The 27,265-nt window shown below is 33.4% G+C and overlaps 2 protein-coding genes across 2 annotated transcripts; both read left to right on the top strand.

The window, feature by feature from the left end:
* Positions 1–4,657, top strand: LOC132558012 (polyprenol reductase-like). Its single transcript, XM_060222532.1, has 5 exons — positions 1–176; positions 2,149–2,297; positions 2,857–3,057; positions 3,759–3,875; positions 4,398–4,657. Exons 1-5 carry the CDS (start codon positions 1–3, stop codon positions 4,655–4,657), a joined length of 903 nt encoding a protein of 300 aa, XP_060078515.1.
* Positions 4,452–27,221, top strand: LOC132558011 (bone morphogenetic protein 1 homolog). The gene is made up of 8 exons (XM_060222531.1): positions 4,452–4,525; positions 18,024–18,091; positions 21,586–21,800; positions 22,080–22,221; positions 23,403–23,545; positions 26,241–26,418; positions 26,773–26,901; positions 27,088–27,221. Exons 2-8 carry the CDS (start codon positions 18,028–18,030, stop codon positions 27,219–27,221), a joined length of 1,005 nt encoding a protein of 334 aa, XP_060078514.1. The 5' UTR covers positions 4,452–4,525; positions 18,024–18,027.
* The last annotated feature ends 44 nt before the right edge of the window (positions 27,222–27,265 follow it).

Here is a 27,265-nt window from a genome sequence, read left to right as displayed (position 1 = left end):
ATGTTTTTGCTCAGTGTAATTTGGAATGTTGCTACTTTAGCCATAATTCTAGGTTATTTGAGTGTCGAATTTAGTTCCTACTTTCCATCCTTCATCCATGATCTGTATCTTTTTGGAAAAGTCCGCGGGTTAAGCGGTTTCAAGTTACAGGAAAGTTTATTCCAGGTGCCAAAAAGGTAGGTTGTTGCATATCTAATGTCAGGTGATGAGGATGAATGCCGTGCCCATGCATCTTCACTCCCCACCTCCCGAAGGTTCATTGCCACGGCATCGTGTCAGCTTTCTTTGATTGGATATAATAAGATAGGTTTCACGGACAAGCCATGATTTATATCTAAACATTGTATCTACAAATGTATATGGTCGCCAGAAAACAGACTCATTTGCATACCACAGGTACATATATTATGTAGTGATTGAGCACTATTGGGTATTCAGTCGTGACCGTTGTATGGCATAAGATTACATGGTCGATATCATGACGCGTAGGAGTTTCAATGCTCCTCAGATAGATGTATAAATATATGTTCCTTGTATCATTTTTTACTTTGACCATGAAGGCTATCGACACAATTTTAGATGGTGTCCTTATCACATACATACTAGCTATTGATACAGAATTTGTAGAACAGTGTATATTTCACCTGTTTATTGATTTTTTAGCTGTATTTTTACAAAACTTATACAGATTGATGGTGGATAAAATTATAAAAAAAAATATCATTGATTTCATCTTTTCCTTTTTTTATTTTTTTTTTTTTTGTTGCATTTAACTTATGCAACAGATATATTCTTGAAGTATAGGGTTTGGTAGTGTTGGGTGCAATTGGGTAGCATTAGGTACATGTAGGCATTGGGTAGTGCTGGGTAGAATTGGGTAACTTGTTGCTCTACTCACTGAAGACCAATTCATCTTCAGTGTGTAGAAATATTGTATATAAATGTCTATGTTAGGATTACTCACTTGTAAATTTTGTTGCCTGGCTGGGGTATGCTGATGTTTTGCAATTCATCATAGGAATTTAGATATTTAACATGAAAAGATAGAAATGAAAATAAAAAAAAGAAAATATATTGATGTTTATTTTGCAACTGACACTGCCAAAAGCAGGCATTGCCATATTCGGCAGTGATGTAAAACAGCCGTATTTGAGCATGTGTGTTAATTCAACATAATTACTCTTTTAATTTACTTTAAAATTACATTTAAATAAGATGAATAACTGTGGAAATAAGCAATTTTATATGTTGTAATGAATAATTTATTTTGGAAAAATTCATAAAATCACTGTCAGTGCTGTCACACCCCATTTTGGGACTGTGGCCCGGGGCCCTTAGCGTTTTCCTTGGAATTGGAAAAACTTGGGGTCTAAATTGGGAAAAAAAGATACTATTTTGCATTGGGCATTTGGCCCCAAATCTGGCAGATCAAGAGCCCTGACTGTCATAGCCATTGAAGTTTGGAACTACATATAGAGGACTTGCATATAAGTCCTGAACTGGAGATCAACTTATCTTATCTTACATTTGTGTGCGGAGCAATTTTTTTAGCGTATGCCATCAGGTAAAATTCAGCATAATGTCTACGACAGGTAAACAAAGATTAAACAGTAAACTGCTGAACGTTTGATTGTCTGATTTTCAATGAATGTTGTAGGATCAATAGAATACCTGGTCATGATCAGTGTCTTGAATTATAAACAGCAGTTTGGCTGTGAACAGAAAGACAAAAATGATTGCTAGAGGCTAGCCACTTTTGTCTTTCTTCACCCTCGCCAAAATACAGCTGATTTTTTAAGACACTGACCATCAATTTATTTTTACATGTATATGTACAAGTAAATTATATTGGCAGTATTCTTATCACTAATTTCCTTATTTAGTATTCAAAGAAACTATTTATGCAAAATGAAAGAAATTGAGTTGGATTGATAAGATGCATGTTCAATGTTTACAAACTGTATACAAATGTATACATGTAGTTTACAACTGTACAGAACTAGCAGTGTCAGCTTAGACTAATACAAATCTCAAAAAGATATAAGATTAATCAGACTTATTTGATTCATTCAATTACTGGTAACTTTTCCTTGTACGTTTACACAATTTGTGAACAAATTAAGTTAACAGCATTTTCTTATATTGTAGCTGGTTCCGCCATTTTTATCTGACTGGTGTGGTGATAAACTCAACTGTTCTAGCTATTACTCTCTACACTGTTTGTGGAACTGGAATATGGCCAGAATGGTTCCAGGATTTTCTCACTTACATAGGACACCCTGGCAAGGAGGCCGAAGGTCAGCTACATTAAAGAGTCAAATATGTATCTGTACACTCATAAATGACTCTAGTAATTTATTAGCTTGGCTAAAACATTCTAGTACACTGTATGTATTTATGGATATCCATATTGTATAAAGAGTAATCCTTATAGTTAAGAGTAAACATTTCATTAACAATATTTGTGGAAACTAAACAAAAAAACTGTTGTATAAAAATGGAATGGTTTAGAATGTGCTTAGATTTTCTGTGTTGGAGGAATCGATTAAAGATTGATCATGACTTGAACTAAGTTTAATTTGAATGAGTTCCACAGGAAAAGCATGAGCCCGGGACTCAAATATCTGAATTTCAAAAATCACTTCAGCTGAAATTTTGTAGTTATGTATCTTCAATTGGAAATTTTGATTCCAAAAATAGTGAATTTAAGCTTGTTTCTTGTTGTATTAAACAAAAATCAGTATTGAATTTTAATTTCATTATTTCTTCATGGATATGGTATATGCTTTAACAGAATTGTGTGTAATACTCGCATGAATTAATATATAAAAAAGAAATTTAAACTTTTTGTCACAGATTTGACTCCGCCTCTTCCAATGGTGCTAGCTCTAGTTATGGAGGAGATTCAGGTGGTCCGTAGAAGTATAGAAACTCTGTACATCAACAGTTACTCAAACAGCAAAATGAGCCTGGTTATATACATGGTGGGCGTATTGTTCTACTCAAGCATAGGCATATCAATCTTGGCACTATCGGAGGCAGGGACTATCTCTCTTGGTAAGTAGGTTTACATATATTGGTACATGTAATTCTCATCCAGGGATCTTTTCTTGTAGGAAAATATCTGTATATATTCTCAACTATTTAGTGTCCCGTGTGTAGAAATTCTGACTCTCTTTAGACCAGTAGTTACTTATCTGTACTGATATTCCTAAAGGCAAGCATTAATTGTAAAGTCCTAATAGGGAAATTGCTGTACCATTTTCTTATTCATACTATCTCGGCATTAGTAAGAGAAATATTTTGATGTCGATACATGTCATCAGCAATATTTTCTGATTCAGGTACAGTTTATGTTGGTATATTTTGTATCATATTTTTAGGATTAGGTTTTCTGTTCTCAAGAAATTTGATGTATCTTACTGTTTGTACATGTTGATCAGAATCTGTCAGGTCTTTGATTCTACCTGTAACCAGAGGTATCACAGTTAGAGTAAAATCTTCTTATTGTTTAGAAGGATCATCAGGACTTGAACAAGATCAAGACAACAGATCTTTTCCTAAGATATTACAGATTTTCTGTCTTTATTGCACAGGGATGATTGTTTTATAATTTATTATATTTGTAAACACTAACATAACGTAGACTCTTTTGTCTAAATGACATTCATTTGTAGTTTTGATATATAATAATACAAGTTTGCAGAAAAAAATATACATCAATTTGTTTTTAATTTTTTTTTTTTTTTTTTGTATAGATGATTTTTATTCATTGTCGTGGCTCCATTGGTATGCTGTGATTTTGTTCCTGTATGCCAGTTTCAAACAGTTCAGTGTTAACAAGAAAATGGCAAAATTACGACAGGACAAGAATGGTAAGATTTAAACTCTCGCTAAATGTAAATATTTCAATCAAAATGCAAAAGTTTCAAAGTAACTTTCATCTGAAACTGAATTGACAGAAATTGTATTAAGTCCAGTATATGACACTACCTGTCAGATATAATGTTGATTTTTTCAGTAAAATTCATTTATATTCTCAAAGTTGGAGAACATGTTAAAACTCATTCAGTGGGTGGGATGACAGGTAAACATTACTTTGGAATATGGTCTAAGGGAGATAATTTGTAAATTTTTATCACCACTAATTTTGTGTATATGGAAATACTGTGAATTTGAAGAGAATTTATTTCATTGTTCACATGGAGACGTTTTATCAATGAATGTATGTCTTACAGACTTTTTTGAACTGATACAGTGAAGGAAAATCAAGACTCTGCTGGATCACTGATTATTCTTGTGTATCAATCGTGTATGCATACTTATCACCTACCATATTTGTTGTTTTTTATTATCATTATTTGAACTATTTATAGTATTTTATGATTAAATTGCAGGTAATGTGACCAATACTAAACATCACATCCCACATGGTGACTTGTTTGAGTATGTGTCCTGTCCTCACTTCCTGATGGAAATTATTCTGTATTTTGCCATCTCCACACTGGTCGGCTGGGAACACGAGGTCTGTTTTTGCTTGTGGTTGTTTGTACTTACAAATCAGTTGATTGAAGGATATCTCGTTCACAAATGGTACAAGGAGACCTTCCCAAAATACCCACCAGAACGGAAAGCTGTTGTACCCTACCTCCTCTAACCATATATACATAGCACATCAACAGAAAGGCTTTCGCTATATACTTATGTCATGATCACCAAAATGCAGGGTTTTTTTGGTTGGTGGGGAAGGAGGGATTTTTTTTATGATTGTTCTACTCACAGCTCTGATTCAAAGATAAAAGTGGAAGCAAACTACAGTTTGGTTAAATATGAATATTGAAAACCCACCTACCAAACTGATACAGAAATTAAAAATCTATTTTATTGTAGAATATAAATATATAAATAACATATATACTTTTAATGGAATGTTAAATCATATTGCTGCCAGTCTATTTTCATATTTTGATACAAACATATATTATGTATCACATATATCACACTTTAAAATGCAAAAAAAAATTGGGGACCATGTAGTTGCCACTTTGTTTATCTGTCCTTTCCTTCTGTCCATCATGCCTGTAGCATAACTTTGCCCACAATCAAGCAAGGATCATGAAACCTGGTGTATACATTAATCATACTAATAGAAAGTGCTGTGTAGCAATCAACCTCTCATTTACAGAGTTGCTGCTCTTTGTTAAAATTTCCTGTCTGGGGCATAACTTTGCTCGGATTTAAGCTAGGGTAATGAAACTTGGTGTATACATCGATCATTCTAAGATGATGTGCATTGTACCAAATTCAGGGCAGAAATCCCTGAATTACAGAGTTATGGCCCTATGTTAACATTTTGTGTCTGAAGCATTACTTTGCCTGCATTTGAACTAGGATATCGAAACTTTAACGTATACATCAGTTATATAAAAGGTGCAGTTTAATATAGTCAGGGTCATGACCCCTCAATACAGAGTTATAGCCCTTTGTTAAAATTTTGTGTCATGAGTGTAGCTTTGCTTGCATTAAAATTATAGGATCATGGAATTGGGTGTAAACATTGATCATAGAATGTGCAGTATGCCAAATTCAAGTCTCACAACCTCTTAATTACAAAATAATTGCCCATTATTAAAATTTGTGTCCAATGAAATTGTTTTCAGGAAGCATTCATCAGTTTCACTGATATTCTTGTGTTACTTATTTAGTGATCAAAACATACAAAATCTATGCAAAATTTTGACAGTTTTTCTATCTTGGGTGTGAGTGATATTTATGCTATATGGAATATAATTATGCATTTTAATTAATTACAGGTTCTATTTAATTGGATTTTAATGATATTTTTCTGAAATCTTTTTGAGTGAAAGCGTTATCAAGATTGTTATTGGAATAATTTCAAAAGTTAATTTTCAGTTACTGGGTTTGGAATAAAATTTTCTTTATTTTCAAAATGCAAGGTAATCAGAGCACCAACTTAATTGGTTTTTTTTATAAATTCATAAATCTTAAGTCCCACAGAGATGGTTTATATAGATGTTTGTTTATTCTGTCACAGGTATATAAGTTATAGATTAGACAAAGTATCAGTATTACGATATTTTTATAATACATTTAGATTAAAACTCAAATTCTTTATAAAGAATAATTTTACATTCCCAATAAAGCTTTTTGCCTTTCCCCCATGGTATTCCTTTTGTAAATTTGTAGCTTTAACACATTTATTGCACCAGCTGATTTTGCCAATTTTGTGTGAATTTGATGACATTTAATTTCTATAATGTATATGTACCAATAAATATCTTATTAAAACAAATTTGAATATAACTTATAAGTCAATATTCTATTTTCATCTCAGTGATAGTCCAGAATGATAGTCTTATGCAGATTATATAGCTGGTCAGCTCTGTTAGGGACAAAAGTGAAATAGTTATTTGTAAACATGAAAGATAAAGAAAATAACATCAATATATCAATGTGCTTGGTTTGAAAAATTTCCCCATCATAGCAATTCCGTGATATTCTTGTCCTACAGAAACGTGTAACTTTTCTTTTACAAATTGAAATTTATTTAGATTAATATTACTAAGAGAATGCCATATTTTAAAGAGAGAAGTAGAGAAGAATATATTTAAGCAAATTTTTTTAAAACTTTAAAAATACCTACATCAACTTTTTACTATCGTTATTTAACAGTCTTGACTTTTTCCCATATGAATGTCTTTTCTACAAACAGAATTTACATCTATCATGTCAATTCTGATGTGATGAATATGTTAATTAGTATTATAGATTCATTATATATTTTACTTCGGAAGAAAAGAGTATCAATTACTAAATATTTGGTATGTTATATTCCCAGCATAATTTTGGAAATTATGCCTCTTTTTTGGGGGGGCATTGCTTATGATTATTCCTATGTATTATTATCAAAATATATAATTCAGTTAGCATATGTATCTTGTGATAATTGTTGAAAGATTTACTTAAAATATTATACTACAAAGCATTCAACAACATATCGACAATGTATATAAATATTGTAAATGTTATACCTGTGTAGTGTTTATCAATTCTTCGTGCCTTTTACCTGTAACGTTTAGCACCAATGCTTGCTAAAGCTAATTGATTATTATTGATTAATCAAAGTTTCGCCACCTATATCTATGTACATTCCCACTGCTGTGAAGAAAATGGCTTTGAAGAAGTAATATCTATTGATTGTTAATTGTACCTAAAGGGTTGAATATACAGAATCAGATATCAAATTAGTTGCTAATGGTCAGTTATGTGAATCAGGTGTCAAAGCAGATAATATGTGTTCCTTTTATGTAATTATATGCTCCTTGTAAACATTTACATTATTCTAGTTGTTGGGTGTGTTTCTAGTAATCAGATTTATATTTTTTTAGTCAGATTTATTTTTTTTCAACAGGCAGGCACTTGATATTTGTTTCTAGCTATCAAGTATATATTTCTATATTAGTTTTGCTATCATTTCAAATCTTTTAAGATAGGATAAAAGTATGTAAATCTAACTTAGTGTACATCCTATCTAAGATTGTCATGTTAAATGTAGAAATACAATTTCAAATTACAAAACTGTCGCTTTGATCTTCACATATGTTTGTGTGACCTCAGCTTAGCATGATATCAAGCACAACCTATCGTTTTACATTTCATCCTTCTCCAGATTATGACATAATATTACAAGAAAAGCAGTATTTTCTATTTTTCTGTAGTAAAGTCTTGCAGGAACACAGATTTTCTTCTGTTGATTTTATCTAAATTTCTGACATTTGTGTTTGATTGTGATACAAGTTCGTGGCCCATACTTGACCCTTTCAGCGCCAATTATCTCATACAATGTACAGCTCAGTGCCAATATTTTCTGGAAAATATCCGAAAAAATGGCAGCATTACTGAAACAAGCATATCTTGGCTAATAACAAAGATATAAAAATTGTCGACCAAAGTCCTCTACGGCGGCCTGTGTGCATGTTGAATTTAGTCGCCTACGGCGGCCTGTCTGCATGTCGACTTTAGTCGCCTACGGCGACCTGTCTGCATGTCGACTTTAGTGGTCTACGGCGACGAAAGGGTTAAACATGTCACATAAGTGTTTAGTACATAAAAATGTCTTAGAAAATCAACTTAAAGATTTGGGAAGGTATATATCATTATTAGGTCATGCATGACTTTTAAGATTTTAATGAGTTTTAACTTCCTTGATTGACACAAATGTACGTATTTTCTAGAGATCCTAGCTACCTTATTTTTAATTCTAATCTTTGGTTTAAATTCAAAGTAGTTATTTTGTCTTTTGTTCCCCCTTCCCCCAGTCAAACCTTATTATCTCAATCTCAGCAGGACCATTGGAAAACTTCAAGATATTCAAGTATTCAATTTAAATGAGTGAGAGTAGAGTTAGGCAGTGACCAGGGAAAACGCATCAAATTAAATGGGCTCTTCAAATTATATGAGTTCGAGATAGCAAGGTTCGGCACTATATATTGAAATATTAAGTTTTAGTCTTTAAGAAAACTGTTCAAAATATATTGATTGCAGTTGATTAGTCATACCAAAAATAGATTAAAGGGTGTAAAGAGATTACTACAATCTTCCCTCTTTGCTTCCCATGTATTCAGGCACTCAGTGTTATGTAAGTAATTTTCCATTGACTTCTCAGCCGTTCAAGTTATCTGCTGCTTTAGTTTCAGTAAAAACTTTCTCCCTATCAATTTTTGTGAAACACTTCCCTTTTGTTATTTTGTAAGTGGTTGGTACACTTATATAAGGCAAGTAATTAAATTATGATGATAACTGAGAAATAATTAAGTAGTTATCAGTATTTCGTAATGCTCACGTTGTGATCATTTTCATAATACTGACTGACAGTTTCCATTGGTTATAGCAACGTAATAGACATCACATGTAATAAACAAAAAAAATTTGAAGTCAGTGAAAATTGTATTTCAATTTAAAATTTCTGATCAGCTCTCAAATTATGTTTGTTATGTGTGATAAATAGAGGCTTGCATTCCTAAGAAAATGGAAAAAATTTCTGATCAGCTCTCAAATTATGTTTGTTATGTGTGATAAATAGAGGCTTGCATTCCTAAGAAAAACTTTATACCATACTTATTCAAATCTTCACAAGTTTTCGTTTTTTTTTTTTTTTTTTTTTGGCTGACCAGAGGCTTACAAGAGTTAAGAATTTTTCTAACATTTTCCAGAAATCACCAAGGAAATGGAAACTGAATTCTTTGGTCATATAATTATGAAGTTGTATACATGGTATATTCAACTACACTCCTCTAAAAATTGGACATATTAATATTCTTATGTTCATATACAGAATACAGTAATTTTTGCAAGATCACTTGTATGACAGCCTATACATTGAGACATATGTGAAGAAGGCATGAAGTTCCCATCTTTGATATTTTCATGCTGAATACTGTATTATCAGTGTCATTCATTCAATAAAAAAGTTGCATTACAATGAACTGTAACTCAGTATACAAAGTTTATCCATTTATTGATGTTGTTTTCATAACTGATGGTATAATTAAGATGTTTACGACTGCCAGATTGAGAACCAGTCTGAGCATTCATGTTGGATACTGTAAAATCATATATTGTTGTGGGACTCTTATCTCATGGTTTTTCAGAAATCTGCTATTTCGTTGACCAGTTGTTCTACAAACTCAAAATTAACTGATTTGTTTTATGGACAGACAATTCTATTGATTAACATTACCCAGAAAATGAAGGAAGATAATAATCCACAAAAATAAAGGATTTTATAGTATAAACATTCTGAGACAATTCTATTGATTAACATTACCCAGAAAATGAAGGAAGATAATAATCCACAAAAATAAAGGATTTTATAGTATAAACATTCTGAGACAATTCTATTGATTAACATTACCCAGAAAATGAAGGAAGATAATAATCCAAAAAAATAAAGGATTTTATAGTATAAACATTCTGAGGCATTTTACTTAAAATTGTAATGATAGCCTAGAGTCAATATGTAATTACAAACATTTGAGTGTTTACAACAAATAAGATAATTCCATAATTTGTTATATATACATGTATGTGCTGCTTAAATAGAATGTTACATATTTTTAAAAACAATTAATTGATGTTAAAGATGAAAGTACAAACTTTGCAATAAAAATGTTTTTTGTCAAAAAGTTTGCTTTTTATTCAAATTTTTTTATTTCATTTTTTTTATATTTTTCCTGTTACCTTGGAAAGAGAGTCAGAAATGGAAAATTTGTTGTTTACAAGTTTTTCCAGGTTACAACTTGATTATCATTCCATGTATCTCAACGAAACTTTATGATTGAGTACGTATAACAGTATAGTGCCCATAGTTGTGCCTTTTGACTTGGAAACCAAGAAATACAGAATTTAGTGTTCACAAGCTTTTTTGGGCTACAACTTGAAAACTGTTTGTGTTGGATGTTGGGTTGGTTTTTAAGGTGAATTAGTAGACTCGTTAGACCGTCACGACAATAACACAGTGTTTTTCAAACTAAAATCAGTGAAAAAAACATATTTTCTAACAGAAAAACAAAATGGCTGACAGGTGGCCATCTTTGTTTTTGACTGTGCAAGTTTTTTATCAGTATTTCTTGAGAAGTACAGGATGTATATTTCTTCAATGTCATATGTAGGTTCCCCTTGATCCTTGGTTGTGCCCATTTATTTTTTGGATCGACAAGGGAAAAATGGCTGACAGGCAGCCATCTTGGAGTTTCACTTTTAAAGTTTGTTATCACTGTATTTAGAGAATTGATACATCGACCTTTCTCTAATTTCAAATAGAGAGGCCCCTTGGTTCCATGTTGCTCGCGTTTGAGTTAGGGACTGATCAGAAAACAAATTGACTGGCAGACATCTTGAATCTTGGATTTAGCCTACTAAAGATTGTTATCATTATTTATTAAGAAGTACTGATGGATCTCTAGTAAATTACATACGTATATTTCCTTTGGTCTCTACTTGTGCCTGTTTGATTTTTGAACTGATAATAAAAACGGAATGGCTTTCAGGGGACCATCTTGGATTTGACAAGTAGATATTATCATCGCTATTTCTGTAAATGAATGTTCAAATTTCTTGTCATTAAGGGAAAAACAGAGAAAAGAAGGGAAAAGATCCACCATACACTGAGCAAAGATGAAGCAATGGTTGGCACCATTATCCATCTGGGACCCCTTTGTTGTGCGATATGAAGCTGGGCGTGTTTGACGCTCATTAGTTTGCCAGTCGTTTCCGTTGTTGCATAATTGTTCTTGGCTGAGAACATGGCATTACTTACTCTGATTGACAAAGATTTACATGGCGGGTGTCGTCGATGAAACGGAAGACGCTAACTCTTCCGGAACACCTGATCTTATTCTTCTTGCACTTCTTTGTAAATCTTTCTTTTCTTCATATTTGGCCCTATATATTTACTGAGTTAGAGTTGGGATTATGACTCTGTTAAGGCACTGGTATTTCGTTGTTGCTTTTGGAAATAAATCATTTTATCAATGTATATAATATGCCACACATAATTTCAAAAGAAGTTAAATGAAACCGTAAAATTTTTCTTTCGCGTAAAATCAGATAATGCGCAGTAACGTGTGCCCGTGAAACTCCACCATTGTGCATTATCGTATATGAATTATAAAATGAAGTATATAAGACACATTGAAATAAACTCTCTCTGTGCAAATTTGAGTATTTATTTTCTCGTAAATGTTATATAAAATGCTGTAGAAAAGACTGCACTTACGTACTCACCTCGTAGTAAACTATTAACCTAAGATTTGAAAATAAAAGGAGAAAGTTTAATACAGATAAAAGAATGATAAATGTAAAATTTGTTACTATCTGCCTTCCTATGACACAAGACCTCCAGACAGTCCTGCTCGTATCCGAGGGAAGATAACATCCCTGGAATGAGACTGTCCTAAACGGCTCATCCTCTGTTGTCCTTGCCAATAGATGGGTGGAAAGGGCGATATTTTGTCAGGTCTACGGAAGTATGGTGTTGATACGGATGACGCTTTGTGTACACCTGTATAGGAATGATAAACTGGCCCCTGTGTTGAGATAACGGAGACCTGACCAAGTCCCATCTTTCTAAGTAATCCTACTTGTCCACCCTAATATATACTTACATTGTGTATGTAACTACCCTAACACGCTCACTTCATTGATTTGAATGGATGGTTTTTATCTACTGTGAATTCTTTAAAAACATTGTGAAGATATCTGTTTTTGAAAGTTACAAGGATTTAATCAACTGTAGTTTTATTTTACTGAAAAAACTGACTGAATATTGTAAGTATTATTTTTAGAAAACTTATCTTGAAATATTCAAATGATATGGAAATTATTCACAGGAAGAATCTAGTCAGAACGAAGCCAATCATGTTTTTCCTTATGTGTTCAATAAGTCGACATTGTTTTTTTCACGGGGTTTAATCGAGTTTATTGTATACAATGTACTTATGACATTGTATTTAAACATTGCTAAAGTACATGTTTAAGACACTGCCATACTGTTGCTGGAATAGAATATATTATATAAGATTTGTAAAAAAATGTGATGTTGTATCACTGTTCTTTATCAACCTTTTATCATTTTGTTTTCATTTATCAATAATGATACCGACCGATATTATTAGATCAATATATTTACGTCATTATCTCATTGCTGATATAAATAGTAAGTACTATCGATTTCTTTACAGAAACTTAACAACGATCATCCGATTTACATATTCATCGCCAATGTCTCATTTGTATTGATCACATGCTCGATCTGTTACCCAGTGAATTTGCCCACGTAATATTTTTGCATATGCATCACTGATGTAGTATACCCTAGAAGGTTTTTCATTGGCTGCGACAATCAGAAATCGATCTTATGTCATTAAATCAAAAATGGCACAAGAAAATGGTTGTCTCCGTTTGGCTTTGTCTTCCACATTTTGTGTTTAAAATCTATCAAAATGTAGCATTTCCAAGTTATGTGACAATAAAGTATCTAAAATTTGTTTTCATGTGATACGAAATTTTCCGAAGTTCATCTTGAAATTATATGTTTCCACACCAAAGCTCGGAACAACCAAAATTTCTGTGACTCGTTCCATCAAATGTCATATGTAAACTCATGTTTATTTACTGACGGTTACTTCGTATGTAATTTAGCAGGAAATCAGACGACACGTGTAAATAACCATTCTAGGATTGATTTTGGAAGTTTGGAGCTAGTTACAGCAGATCTGTGCAAATTTGTTTTCGTAACCACCATTTGAGGGAAAACAGTCAAACATAGCTTTTATAATTACACCAACGTGAAACCAGAATTATAAGAAACAGATACAGCCTGACCTTTCAGTCCTTGTCTTTCTATCCAAACTACCCAATCTTATCACGAACGTGTCATGAGTGATTTTTTTCCCAGTATAATCTAAATAAAATGTATATTCTTTTCTGTCTGGCACCTTGCAACACACAAGAGGATAGTGAATCTACATTATAACAAGGTTACACGCATGTACGTGGACAACGGGAATAGTGTAGGTGGAATGTCTAGTATGAGCCTGGCATATGTTTTACATTGATATGCAATATATATTGTTGTACATAGAAAAACTGCAATTTCTCTGCCCTACCATCCTCTTTCTTCCTTCAGTCTTCTGATTTACAAATTCGTTCTATTGTATAAAATGCTTAATGTTGCTGTCAAAATGTTGACATAAAATGTGGAGAGAAGGATTCTATAAGTTATTATAACTTGTGTCCAATCCTCATGCTTGTTTCTAGAATCAGTAAAATATGTATAAACTATGTTGTAAGAGACGATAAATAGCATGTTTCTCGAAACTATAGCTTACTAGCCCTCCGCGACATAGGGTTAAGGAAACAATGACACGATAAAAACATCGTGATAATGTAAAATGAAGATAGCATGTTATGTATTAATATTGAAATATATTTAAGAAAAAAATATTAATTAAGGTTTCTTGAAACCAATGAAAACATTTGTTGTAAAGTATCCTCTTAACGATATAGAAAGAAACAGATTTTTTTCAGGGTTGATTCAGTTATACTTACTGTCCCAGGTACATACTTATGTATATCGATATATCCTTGTTTCGCATAAATATCACTGGTATTGAGGGTCACGGTTTATCGCGGTTGAATTATATATCAAATCCAGTAAACGGCAAACATTGTGTGTGTCTTGTCCTTACTGTATCTCATCGTATAACTATGCCTACTTCGAGATGTATGAGATATTCGACATAAGATTTTACGTGCCACCAAAGACGATTTCAAGATCCATTTAATATTCGAGATGAAAAAGTTGATGTTTGATCTCTAGCTTTTTGCCCTGGTGGTTGGTGTTATACTGATATTAATTAACTCCACCTCGTTATTTACTTGTTACTATAGACAGTTATTGGAAATTGTTTAGAAAATCATGCTGATTTGTTTTTGTTTTTTGTTTTTTTTTTTTTTTTTTTTTCGTGACTTTATTGTTTCTTGGCAACATATGACATATTTAATACATAAACGACATCTACTACCTACGCTCACAGGATAACGATCATAGGTCACACGTGTATCGAAATCATTTTGACGTCATGAATACTTCGGTGTAAGCGACCGTATCAGTAGTGAAAAATGTTATGTCCGTGCCGAACAGACCTGTTATGACGAGAAAGGAAAATGTGTTCTGCTGATTTTCTCTTAAATTTAAGTCACATTTATAATCTTAACACTCAAATCTTAAATTACGTGATTATTTATAATTTGTGAACTCGCTTTTTAAAATAGTCCCATGGTTCCGAATATATTTATTATTATCATTTTAATCTTTCAATAGAGAAAATTTATTTATTTAATCAATTCCGGGGTTAATGCACCGCATCTGGTTTTTGATATTGATTACCACCTGTGCGGATTTCCCTCATTTGTTTCATTAGTTTAAACAGTTCAGGCCCTTTGTGTCACTGACGAGTCCTGAAATCAAGCGCACATTATTCGCACATGTTTTATTTTAATGCAACAATAATCATAAAAAAGAGAACATGAAAACACTGTTGGAGTTGAAATATTTATCGAACTGATTAAAGAGACGAAAAAATACAGCAAACACCTAAATCATTACGTTACGTACGATTGAAAAGATCGACTTTTGATGTTAGTTGGCCCGAGTGTGTTGACTCTGTTATTACATTACTTAATGTAAAGAACATTCCGTTATCGTTTTAAACACACTAGTGAGAAATCGTACCAAATATTTGGATAAAGTTGACAAAGTTCCATATTAAATGAAGGAATGTATTGCTTGGTATAGTATCCGACTGTGTCCCGCTTCTAGGATATTAAGTGCACAATTATATGGGCTGAAGACCAATGTAATCGATAAGTATATATAGAAAACGGGACCCCTTCCGGAACATCGAGTTTCTCTGACCTTCTTTATTCGTCTGCAATAGGGTTTATGTTAAGTTTTATATAATCTATATGTCATTATTTCTTAGCTGTCCTTGTCTATGTATCATCGGTTTTCATTAAATAAAATTGAGATGTTTTATGCACGCTCTCTGGTACTTCCTTGGATTCAGGAAATGATAATTTTCAAAAGTGTTAGTAGTTCGTTTGGATGATTTGTTATTTAAATAAATCACCCTAACCGTAAAAACGCGAGTGAAAGAATTATCACCATGTAGGAGGGAATTGTTATTATTTTCCCCTTCATTTGAGTATATTATTGGATGAACGCAGTATCAGTAACCAGTATATATTCAGGGTTGTGTTAGTTATCAATTCGAAAAATGGAAATGACAACTGTAAAGTCATATACAGTCGATCCTTGACCGTGGGAAAACTTCTAGTTATCAAAGTATCCGATTTAAATGAATTCGTTACTTTGGTGCGAAAATTTGCCGGGACCGACATAATGCTTAGAATTAAACAGGGTCTTCTAGTTTTTTAAGTTCGAGATAACGAGGTTCGACAATGATTACATTGGAGTCAATTTCTGTAAAAAATATATTCTTGAAATTTGATTTCGTGGAAAAGTATAGTTAGATAGATCTACTAACATGTATTTAGACAATTCTTTGACGTTCATAATGTATAAATTTGATAATTAAGATTTACTTATGAAATCCTTGAAAAGAAATCCCCGCGAAAATTAATGAACTTACAGTATAGTGTATGAAAACATTTGTGATAGTATAGCCACGTGTACTAAGTGTTAATGTAAAACACAATTATTGAAAACACGAAATACAGATACTAATAAAGTCAATTATATTTGAATATTCATAAAACGAAATACACAAATATACGTATGTGTGTAATATCTATACGTATATTATTTATCAGCTAAGCTGTTTATATTACTTCCAAACATGATAGTTTACACCACTTTCTCAAACACGTGGATACATATTACATAAGTGTCTAGAATGTTTGTATATGGTTGGGTGTTGTAACAATACTGAACTGTAAATGGATTTGTGTACTGTCTCTCCCTTCTGAGTGTCAACATCCTATATTTGTTTAAGAATCCTCGACACACACATAATCGGAACTAGGATGAAAGTAAAAACCACGTGGACTTGATAACTCCCGTTAAAGAGTATAAGCATATCAATAGCTTTAGATCTTACAAGGTTCCACGTGACATTCTTTGTAGCCTAGAACCTTTGACTTTAAGAAGAAAAAAAAGGTAGAAAAATTGTTTTACAAAAATGTATTCGTAATAGGTGACTCAGCTTTTCTCACTTTCCGTTTGATTGACAAGGCGTAGGAAGTCCTGAGTCACAGTCTCACGTACTCATGACTAATTTAAAACACTTACATTAACAAAGCAACCCCTCCTCCTCTTCCCTCTAATGTTTATTAAAATTGGTGTGATCATTCTATCCATGTGTTTTAATGTTTTATGTCGATTTTTTCATGGATTTTAAAAATGACATTTTTCAGTTAGATTACTTTTTTTTTTTTTGATTGACGCATGTGATTATCATTTTTTTTAAGAAAAAGATTTTAAGCACTACAAACACCACAGGTTAACATCACATACATGTATTTTACACATAAGCTTTACATAAGCTGTTTTGCCTGAAAGCGACTAATGTTGAAAACTGTCTATAACATTGAGTATTTTTTTCATGCTCAATCTGGAAAATGAAAGAGACACCAAAATAAATATGCTGCTCATTTTCAACATTTGGAATATGTAGTATATCCTTCTATCCTGGCTTTTTAAACAACTAATTCAAAAAATACTTGGTGACTTTGTAACCAACAACCACCCCATAAAATAATCCCTACCTGGGAGTTACTTCTAATAAAAACCCTCGAAAGTGTCTGGTTACTCTGTTGTCAGCATTCAAAAGCAGGTTGAGACATACGTTTTTTCTGTCATGGTTGTCTCATTTCAGTGAGATTCCGCTATAAAATATCTTTCGAGTAGCTTACTAATTATTTTAACTTTTTTGTATCACCTTTTGCCATGACACAAAAGACACTTAAATATCTTAATAGAAAGCTGTCTTAAAGCGAAATAACTAATCAAACAACATTACACAGCTGTTTCTTCCCTCTAAGACTGGTCGGTGACATTAAGGTCCTACATTATTGATACCCAGTCTAGGATGGGACCAAAACAAGAATCAAGGTGATTAAAATTGTGGTAAACGTAATAAAAAGAATAAATAAATAGATAAACAGATGAGGAGTTTTGTATTTGTATTCTGACCCATGTCACCATTAATGGCAGCAGGTTCGGTGACTAAACATTCATTAGTAGTGTTTACCATCTGAACGTGAATAAAGAAGACAAACGAAAACAAATACCCCAGGTTGTACTAAAATCATCAGATATTTAGTGTTGATAATCCCTAACATTGCTTTTTGAGACAGTCATACATTTGAATGATGAATTTTTTCGTTGTCAAAATTCTGTAAGGATCTTTTGTTTCCAGATACATGGATAAATTTCGATTTGGGAACAGTGTGTTCCAGTACTGGATAGTGCTTAGCGTTTGTCTATGTAAGTACATTTCATTTCATAGTTCAACATTTTTTACGCAAATTGCATGTACACGTTAGCTATTTCATAAATAAACAGATATATACATATATACATATTTGCATTTTATGTCGTATTAAAAATTGATCCCGAAGCCTCTTTCATCCTTTTAAAAATGAAGGGAAGATTTAATCTTTTAATGATGAAAAGAAATTATATTAAGTACATAAATAAAACGTAGAAAAACATACAAGCTTAAAAGGTATATATTGATAGGCGGTCAGTTAAAGCAAATGGTTCCATGCCAGTACACTGGAATGCACAAACTTATATATATGTCTGACAGATTGCAAAGAATATAATTTTGAATTATATAAACTTGGCCATAATTAAAGTACATGTACGAAAATTTTGTTTTACAAAATCTTCTCGTACTCCTTACGGTGTTTCGTTTTTGTGTTTGGTGCCGTGTGCTACCTCGCGATACACTCAACTTAACAACAACTAGGATTAAACTACAAGTTTCCTTTGCCTTCTAAAGCAGCGATTGTACGTGTAATGCGCCCTAGATTAACAAATGCTGAAAGATGGCAAACGTGTCGAATGGGTCATGTGGCTGCACGTTTTGATGTAAGACGTTCTGCTATTTCCCGGTTAATACAGTTTCTGAACCAATCCGGGTCTGTTGACGAGGTCCTAGGTCCGACAGACTTCGAAAGACTACAGATAGAGAAGACAGACATTAGTATAGACAGACATGACGAGTTCCATTCGACACTGCCGACAGGTTCAGAAGACAGTAAGTCTCACTGTCAGCGTTATCCGACGTCACATATATAGACGTTTGAACAACAGGAGACTTACCGGTAAAACGTTCTCTGTTGGCTAGGAGGTACATAATCATCGGATATAGAATATTAGGTCATGGCAAAAACTTCCACTGGTCTGATGAAAGCCTTTTATTACTTAGAACTAGAAACGGCAGGCTCTGTGTTTTGAGACCATCCTTTTTACTTAGTACTACAGACGAGAGGCTCCGTGTTTTGAGACCATCCTTTTTTACTTAGTACTACAGATGGCAAGCTCTGTGTATTGAGACCATCCCTTTTACTTAGTACTACAGACGATAGGCTCCGTGTTTTGAGACCATCCTTTTTACTTAGTACTACAGACGAGAGGCTCCGTGTTTTGAGACCATCCTTTTTACTTAGTACTACAGATGGCAAGTTCTGTGTTTTGAGACCATCCCTTTTAGTACTACAGACGAGAGGCTCCGTGTTTTGAGACCATCCTTTTTTACTTAGCACTACAGATGGCAAGCTCTGTGTTTTGAGACCATCTCTTTTACTTAGTACTAAAGACGAGAGGCTCCGTGTTTTGAGACCATCCTTTTTACTTAGTACTATAGATGGCAAGCTCTGTGTTTTGAGACCATCTCTTTTACTTAGTACTACAGACGAGAGGCTCCGTGTTTTGAGACCATCCTTTTTACTTAGTACTACAGATGGCAAGTTCTGTGTTTTGAGACCATCCCTTTTAGTACTACAGACGAGAGGCTCCGTGTTTTGAGACCATCCTTTTTTACTTAGCACTACAGATGGCAAGCTCTGTGTTTTGAGACCATCTCTTTTACTTAGTACTAAAGACGAGAGGCTCCGTGTTTTGAGACCATCCTTTTTACTTAGTACTACAGATGGCAAGTTCTGTGTTTTGAGACCATCCCTTTTAGTACTACAGACGAGAGGCTCCGTGTTTTGAGACCATCCTTTTTACTTAGTACTACAGATGGCAAGCTCTGTGTTTTGAGACCATCTCTTTTACTTAGTACTAAAGACGAGAGGCTCCGTGTTTTGAGACCATCCTTTTTACTTAGTACTACAGATGGCAAGCTCTGTGTTTTGAGACCATCTCTTTTACTTAGTACTAAAGACGAGAGGCTCCGTGTTTTGAGACCATCCTTTTTACTTAGTACTACAGATGGCAAGCTCTGTGTTTTGAGACCATCTCTTTTACTTAGTACTAAAGACGAGAGGCTCCGTGTTTTGAGACCATCCTTTTTACTTAGTACTACAGATGGCAAGCTCTGTGTTTTGAGACCATCTCTTTTACTTAGTACTAAAGACGAGAGGCTCCGTGTTTTGAGACCATCCTTTTTACTTAGTACTACAGATGGCAAGTTCTGTGTTTTGAGACCATCCCTTTTAGTACTACAGACGAGAGGCTCCGTGTTTTGAGAACATCCTTTTAACTAAGTACTTCAGACGAGAGGCTCCGTGTTTTGAGACCATCCTTTTAACTAAGTACTACAGACGAGAGGCTCCGTGTTTTGAGAGCATCCTTTTGACTTAGTACTACAGATGAGAAGCTCCGTGTCTTGAAACCATCCTTTTGGCTAAGTACTACAGATAACCAGACTCTGTGTTTGGAGACCAACAAATACGGCATACCGTCAGAATCACATTCTCGTCACGACAGCATTTCGAAGTAGCTATTGTCAATGTTTAGTATGCTCTTCTATAAACTTAAAGGCTCAGACAATGCTTAACAACACAGAGGCCGCATTTTGCATGGCTGTCTTAAACAAGATAGCGACGCTCCCATGGCACAATGTCACCAGACATAAATTCAATTAAGCATTTGTGGAACCATCTCGGAAAAAAGTAAATGCTCATGAATCCAGAATGTCAAATAATTGAAGAGTTGCATTCATTCAGCAGTGGCAGAGGATTTACCAGAACTCGGCGTCTGGTCAATAATTTGAAACGTCATTTTGGGACTTCTGACCTTTGGTTAACAGGATTTTAGCCATACGCTGCAAAACTTAACCAAATCAATCTTCTTATGTTTCTTTGATTGGAGTTTTTTTTCCGGTCACATCAATAGTTCAATATGACAGACTTGAACAAGCAGGGTTTGCTTGAGCAACTATCTTATACTTCTTCTCAAGTTCCACTTTTGGGATTTATCTAAAACTTGCTATGAATAATAGGACTGTTTAAGCATTCTTATTTTTCGGGCAAGTCCAAAATCCAATACTGCCGTCATGGCAGCCATCTTGAAAAAAAATTAGCTTCGACTAAAGTTCTACTCGTGTCATCGGGCTAAAATTGAAATTGTTAAGGAAACGTAGCCAACGAAGCCATGGTGGCCATTTTGTAACATGATAGCCTAGCCGTGTGTTTTTTTTACTCCTCCTGAAATTCCCCAAGTGGGATTCAGCTCCAATTGTCGTGAAATTATTAAGTGTTCTTATTCCTTAGGTAGATCCGAAATCAAATTTGACCGCCATCGTCGCTATCTCTAGTTTCACTGGTGTCATTAAGATGGAAGTATTGGGTGAATACGAAATTAACTTTAACAGTATTGTTAGTTTTGTAACCTTAACTGTTAACTTATCAAAATTATTTTAATCATTTAATTATCATTAACCTAAAATGCTTTTATATTATTTATAAGTTTTCATAGTCAGATGGCCTTTAATGGCATTGGTGTTCTTGTTTCTTCTTTTAACTTAGTGGCCAGTGGTCAACTGACACATAACGAATGTGTCCTTGACCGAGCATCATTGAACATGACGGATTGGTCAGAAATGATACACGGTCATAACGGAACTAAGGATTGTGTGTGGAAGATCACGGTGCCACCTGGGAATATGGTTAAAGTGAATTTTACGGTTCTACCTATAGACGGTTTCATCCCTACTTCGAACTGCAGTCGACATAGTGTCAAGGTGCGTGATTTTTTGTGTCACAGTAATAGAATATTATTTTTACGACTGCAAGTACTATATCTTAATCAAATTTTATATTACATGTTTCCTCCTAATCAAAGGCGAAAGCTGTTAGCATTTTACAATAGTTCGTGTTTTGTATTCTCTTCTCACCAATAAAGCACTATAAATACAAATTTTGACATCATGATTGTGTACGACATATACTTACCCATTTTTTGTTAAGATTTTAAGATTTTAGAATAAATAAAAATCAGTGTTATTTGCGATGTATTTTAGGTGAAAGCTGGTAATGAGACTAAGTTCTTCTGCTCAACATCAGACTCGACCACGTGGACAGTACCCTCTAACCAAGTAGAAGTTTCTTTAGTTTCTGCTGACACACTTCACACAGAGGATATCTTCAGCATGTATTACGAAGGTTCGTTAGAGCTCAACATATCATCTAACAATACAAACATTCATATATCATATCATGATTATTTTCCTATTTTTGCGTACGTTTTCATCTGAGTTATTTCCGATTTTTATTCTTTTATTTATTTATTTTTTGCAAACATTCATTTGGTAAACATAAAACTCTAAAATGTCTGACTTTGATGTGAACCCTTTGTTAGTGTCTGATTTTTACTACTACTTCTTATAATTGACACATCAATACTATTATTTTGGTATTCAAACGGTAGCATTATTTATTCTCTGCTTAGCATATTTTACGGACTTTCCTTGTTTTTTATATATATACATATGCGTAATCTTTGCGTATATTTTTAGTTCCTTAACTTATTAATTTTTAAATGTACGCTGTTCGCGTTTCATCTCTTGCGCTTGATTGCACCTGCATATATGATGTATGTACGCTTCTGTTTAACGTGTTACATGTTTTATCATGGTGTTGACTTAACCAAATGTGATCGCTTAGATTTATGCGCGGTAAACATATGTTTGAATGTAGGCACCGCATGTGAAACGTTAATTGATAATGATAGGATGTTGTATCATGTGAAATGTTAATTGTTAATGACGGGATGTTGTATCATGTGAAATGTTAATTGTTAATGATGGGATGTTGTATCATGTGAAATGTTAATTGTTAATGATGGGAAGTTGTATCATGTGAAATGTTAATTGTTAATGATGGGAAGTTGTATCATGTGAAATGTTAATTGTTAATGATGGGATGTTGTATCATGTGAAATGTTAATTGTTAATGATGGGATGTTGTATCATGTGAAATGTTAATTGTTAATGACGGGATGTTGTATCATGTGAAATGTTAATTGTTAATGACGGGATGTTGTATCATGTGAAATGTTAATTGTTAATGACGGGATGTTGTATCATGTGAAATGGTAATTGTTAATGATGGGATGTTGTATCATGTGAAATGGTAATTGTTAATGATGGGATGTTGTATCATGTAAAATGGTAATTGTTAATGATGGGATGTTGTATCATGTGAAATGGTAATTGTTAATGATGGGATGTTGTATCATGTAAAATGTTAATTGTTAATGACGGGAAGTTGTATCATGTGAAATGCTAATTGTTAATGATAGGATGTTGTATCATTTGAAGTATGTCCATTGGTTTATTTCGAAGCTGTGTGTGGAGGAATGCAGGATCTTGATGCGACATTTTTACCAGAACTACCACCTGCCGCGAAGGATTGTACATGGACGATCAAACATAACAAAAAAGGACGGAAAGTCGCCTTTCATATAGGAAATGCAGAAGACTGGGTCGTAAGTTTAACATAACGCTAACAGGACCAAAGCTCCTATAAGCCGTATTCAAACAACCAAATGCTACCTGGATTAATATGTTATCTAGACAGGATTAGGAACGCTGTGGTATAAATTGCGTTAACCTCACTTCAAATAAAAGAAATCAGCTACCAAACATGTCAGTTTAGAAAGTTTAATTCTAGTATTTTGTTTATATAGATATATTTTAGTAATTATAGGGTAAATATTCAAGTTTATCATATTGGAGAATCATTTTTAACAAAAATTAAAAGTAAAATATTAACTTTGCTTTAACAACAGTCAGCTTCAGTGTTTATTCTTACTATTTGTCTATAATTTAAGTTTAATTTCCCTTAATATTCATATGTCTAATAAAGTAATACACAATGTGTATTTCAAATAAGAACAAATGGATAGTGAAATATCTGTACTCTGCAATTTCCCAATTTTAAACCAACAGTAAGTTTTCTTGTTTGTTCTTATTATTTAATTAGTTAAAGTTCAATTTTCTTAAATATTATTGTTATATTCGACAATGTATTTTAAAACAGAAAAATGGAAAGGAAGTTTGTACTTGGCACACAATCTTCCCATCTAAAAAAATAAGAATCTTTTTGTATAGGGCCGGTTTCCAAAACGGCCCCTTCTCTGATTCAAATTTCCTGTTGGTGGTGCATTGCCCATGCCGTTGTGGTCACAAATCTATAAAGTATAAAGATTTAGGTCACTTGATTTGTTTTTTATGGCTCCTCAAAGTTGTACCTTTCAGAAGCTGTCTAAGTGTTGATAAAATGTGCATGTTATGTAAAATATTAATGAAAATCTAATCAAATGATAGTCACCGTAAAGAATACATTCATGGCATGATTGTGACAAAAATCATGTTTCCATCGCGCCATTTGGCTGTTTTATGGAAGAAACAATCTCAAAAATGCCATTTTCGATGATAACATTTTAGACACAAAAACTGTGTTTTTTAGAGAATACACCCTTTTATGGGCGTTGGATGCAAACCAATTTTTTTCCTATTAAATAGTACGTAATATGCTATTGATGAGAGGAAAAATCATCAAAATGTAAGTGGTGGAACATTTTCAAATGTTGGGTTGAATTAGCCTATGGTTGAATTGCCGATTTTCGACTTTCTTTAGATAATTAACAAAACAACGAGAGTATTTGCTCGGTATGTTGAGAATATGTACACAGATATGAAAAAAAGTGAGAGAAACACTTTTTCATAAAAAAATCCAAGATGGCTACTTCGCACGTTCCCGTGGTTGAAGACATTGGCTGACAAATAGACAGAACAACAAACAAAACGTGTTCCTTATGATTTTGGTTGGTTTTCGCATTTACGGGAGTGTTCATAGCTACGGGCGATTGTATAATACCTATATTTATAAGTTTGGTTAGTCACATGGTAACGGGGATCTTTCATATCGAGGCCCAAACATACTTTCGACATATACACTCCGTTGCCGCATGGAAAACTATTTCATGTTTTGTCGGAATTTCTTTACCTGTGGTTGTAATGGTCGAGGGTTTTCAAGCGTCCTGTAATACCCAAGGTAGTACAAGATACTGGAGATGTGCGCACACATTCCCATCGTTCTCTCTCCAACTGGGCACTGGCAGTAGTAGTCCTTTATTGGGGCCTCAACATCGGGTGAAACGGTGAACCGTATCCAAACATTATATTTCGTTTATGTCGAGAATGTATTTGACATCGGAGAAGGTCTGGGGAGTGCTGGTAAAGCCACACCTCATAGTCGCCGTCATCACTTAAATGTTCGGCGATATAACCAGGAGCCAGAGATATCTGATACGTTCCGCACGTAATGGTTCTCAAGTAATCAAGATCGAGACGGGGAAACAGTACTTTATTTTTCTTTTTTTTTTTTTTTTTTTTGACACATCATAAAACTGTCATGAAAATATCCGCTCTGATATTCAATATAAAAGTTTGTATATAATAAGCTGTATAATAGGGTTTCAGACAAGGTTGTTACTCATTTCCCCTTTTCTTTCAATTTACAACCACATTCAGGCGGCGATATGAGAACGTTCCACCACATGGAAATAGCTGATTTTTGGTACACATATGAAACAAGTAAAGCTCTATCCGATTTTCTGATGGAAATTTGCATCCAAAACTATATAACGGGATAAAATTGCAAATTTATGGCATTTTTTTCATAATTGTGTCTCTGCAAGTACATTTTCATCCGGGAATATTTTTTTTTATGTTTTATGAATAAACACGATGTTTTGGAAATATTTATCAAAAGAAATTTATACTATGTTGCGAATTACAATTTCGAGATAACCTTCTTTTATTTACGAACTTATGTCTTTGATGCTGAAATTGACAACTTTATAAAAATACATTTTCACTGAAATTATGAAATCTGGGTGTCGGAAAGGTGTAAAATTATTTTTCGGAAAAGAAAAAAACAGTAGTTGAGCTAGATAAGAAATTATACGGGGGCAGGCTCCTATGGAGAATTAACATTACTGGAAACAGGCCCTTTGTAATCTTGTAAAGTGTTAAGTACAAGTCGCCATTTTGATATATTGATTACTTGCTTTATGTTATGCCGTAAACTTTCATTAAAAAAACCTTTCTGCAATTTGATATAATTTTAATATTTGATTTCCTTAATAAGTGTTTGCATGAATATGTCAATTTCAGTTCGACATAAAAACCACTAATGGAACTATTCATCCTGACGACACAAATCCATGGATATATCTAGATTTAAATACAATCAACATAACAGTTCATAGACGAACTGACGCCATCACTTACAATAGTACGAGCATGACTAGTAACAACACGAAGACTCTGGGGCTAACGGTGCAATCCCTTGGTAAGATTTATTTAATTATAGATTGATAGCTGGATATTTGTTCTTTTTATTTATTTATTTCTTTTTCATTTTGTCTCATTTCTTCTCAATTGGAAAACAGTATGATATGTCAATGTAATTGATAGACTTTCATTATGACAATGTGTTTCTAGACTAATGTATAATGGACGACTGCATGGTTTCATCATATTGAGAGACTGAACCTATTTTAATTTTAAGGACCTCTCTTGTACTGTATTAGTTTTTTGTTACAAAAGGTATAGACTAGACACAGTATTGTGGTTATTTGTATGTTTTATTTAGACGAGGGGTATAGTATCGTCACTTTAATTAGTACCTTTTGTATAATTTTAGGGGCAGATAACCCCTGTCCCGACGTCTGCGGTAAATACGGTTACTGTGAACCGAAAAACTTCGACAGCGAGTACTTGTGTCATTGCATGAAAGGATACAAAGGTCGAAATTGTACCGACATAGCATACGGTATGTGATATTAATTTGAAAACAAAACCAAACTGTTATTTTATCGGTTTCTTATTTATTTTCCAAGATATATTCCGTTTGATCAGGTTGCACCTATTTTTATTGTGGGTTTTCAAAAGGAATAAACATATTTATTTAGTATTGTTTTGTATTTTGTCGGATAAAATATTCTATCTTTCAAATAAGATGGACCTTACTGTGATGAGAATGTCGAACACGTAATAGGAGACAAAGTACTTGTTCATTGGGCCATAACAGAAGTCAACGATACCGACAGCAAACCATGTCCTCAGGATCGAATTGGTAATATATTTGTATAATTACATAATCTGGTTAAAAATATAACTGAAAAACATTTTCACCA

The sequence above is a fragment of the Ylistrum balloti genome, unplaced genomic scaffold (genome assembly GCF_031769215.1).
Source record: "Ylistrum balloti isolate Yb309-2 unplaced genomic scaffold, AGI_CSIRO_Ybal_v1 Utg370744, whole genome shotgun sequence".
Classification (NCBI taxonomy): Eukaryota; Metazoa; Mollusca; class Bivalvia; order Pectinida; family Pectinidae; genus Ylistrum; species Ylistrum balloti.
The sequence above is the reverse complement of the archived record's forward strand: the minus strand, read 5'-3'. Positions and strand labels throughout refer to the sequence as shown.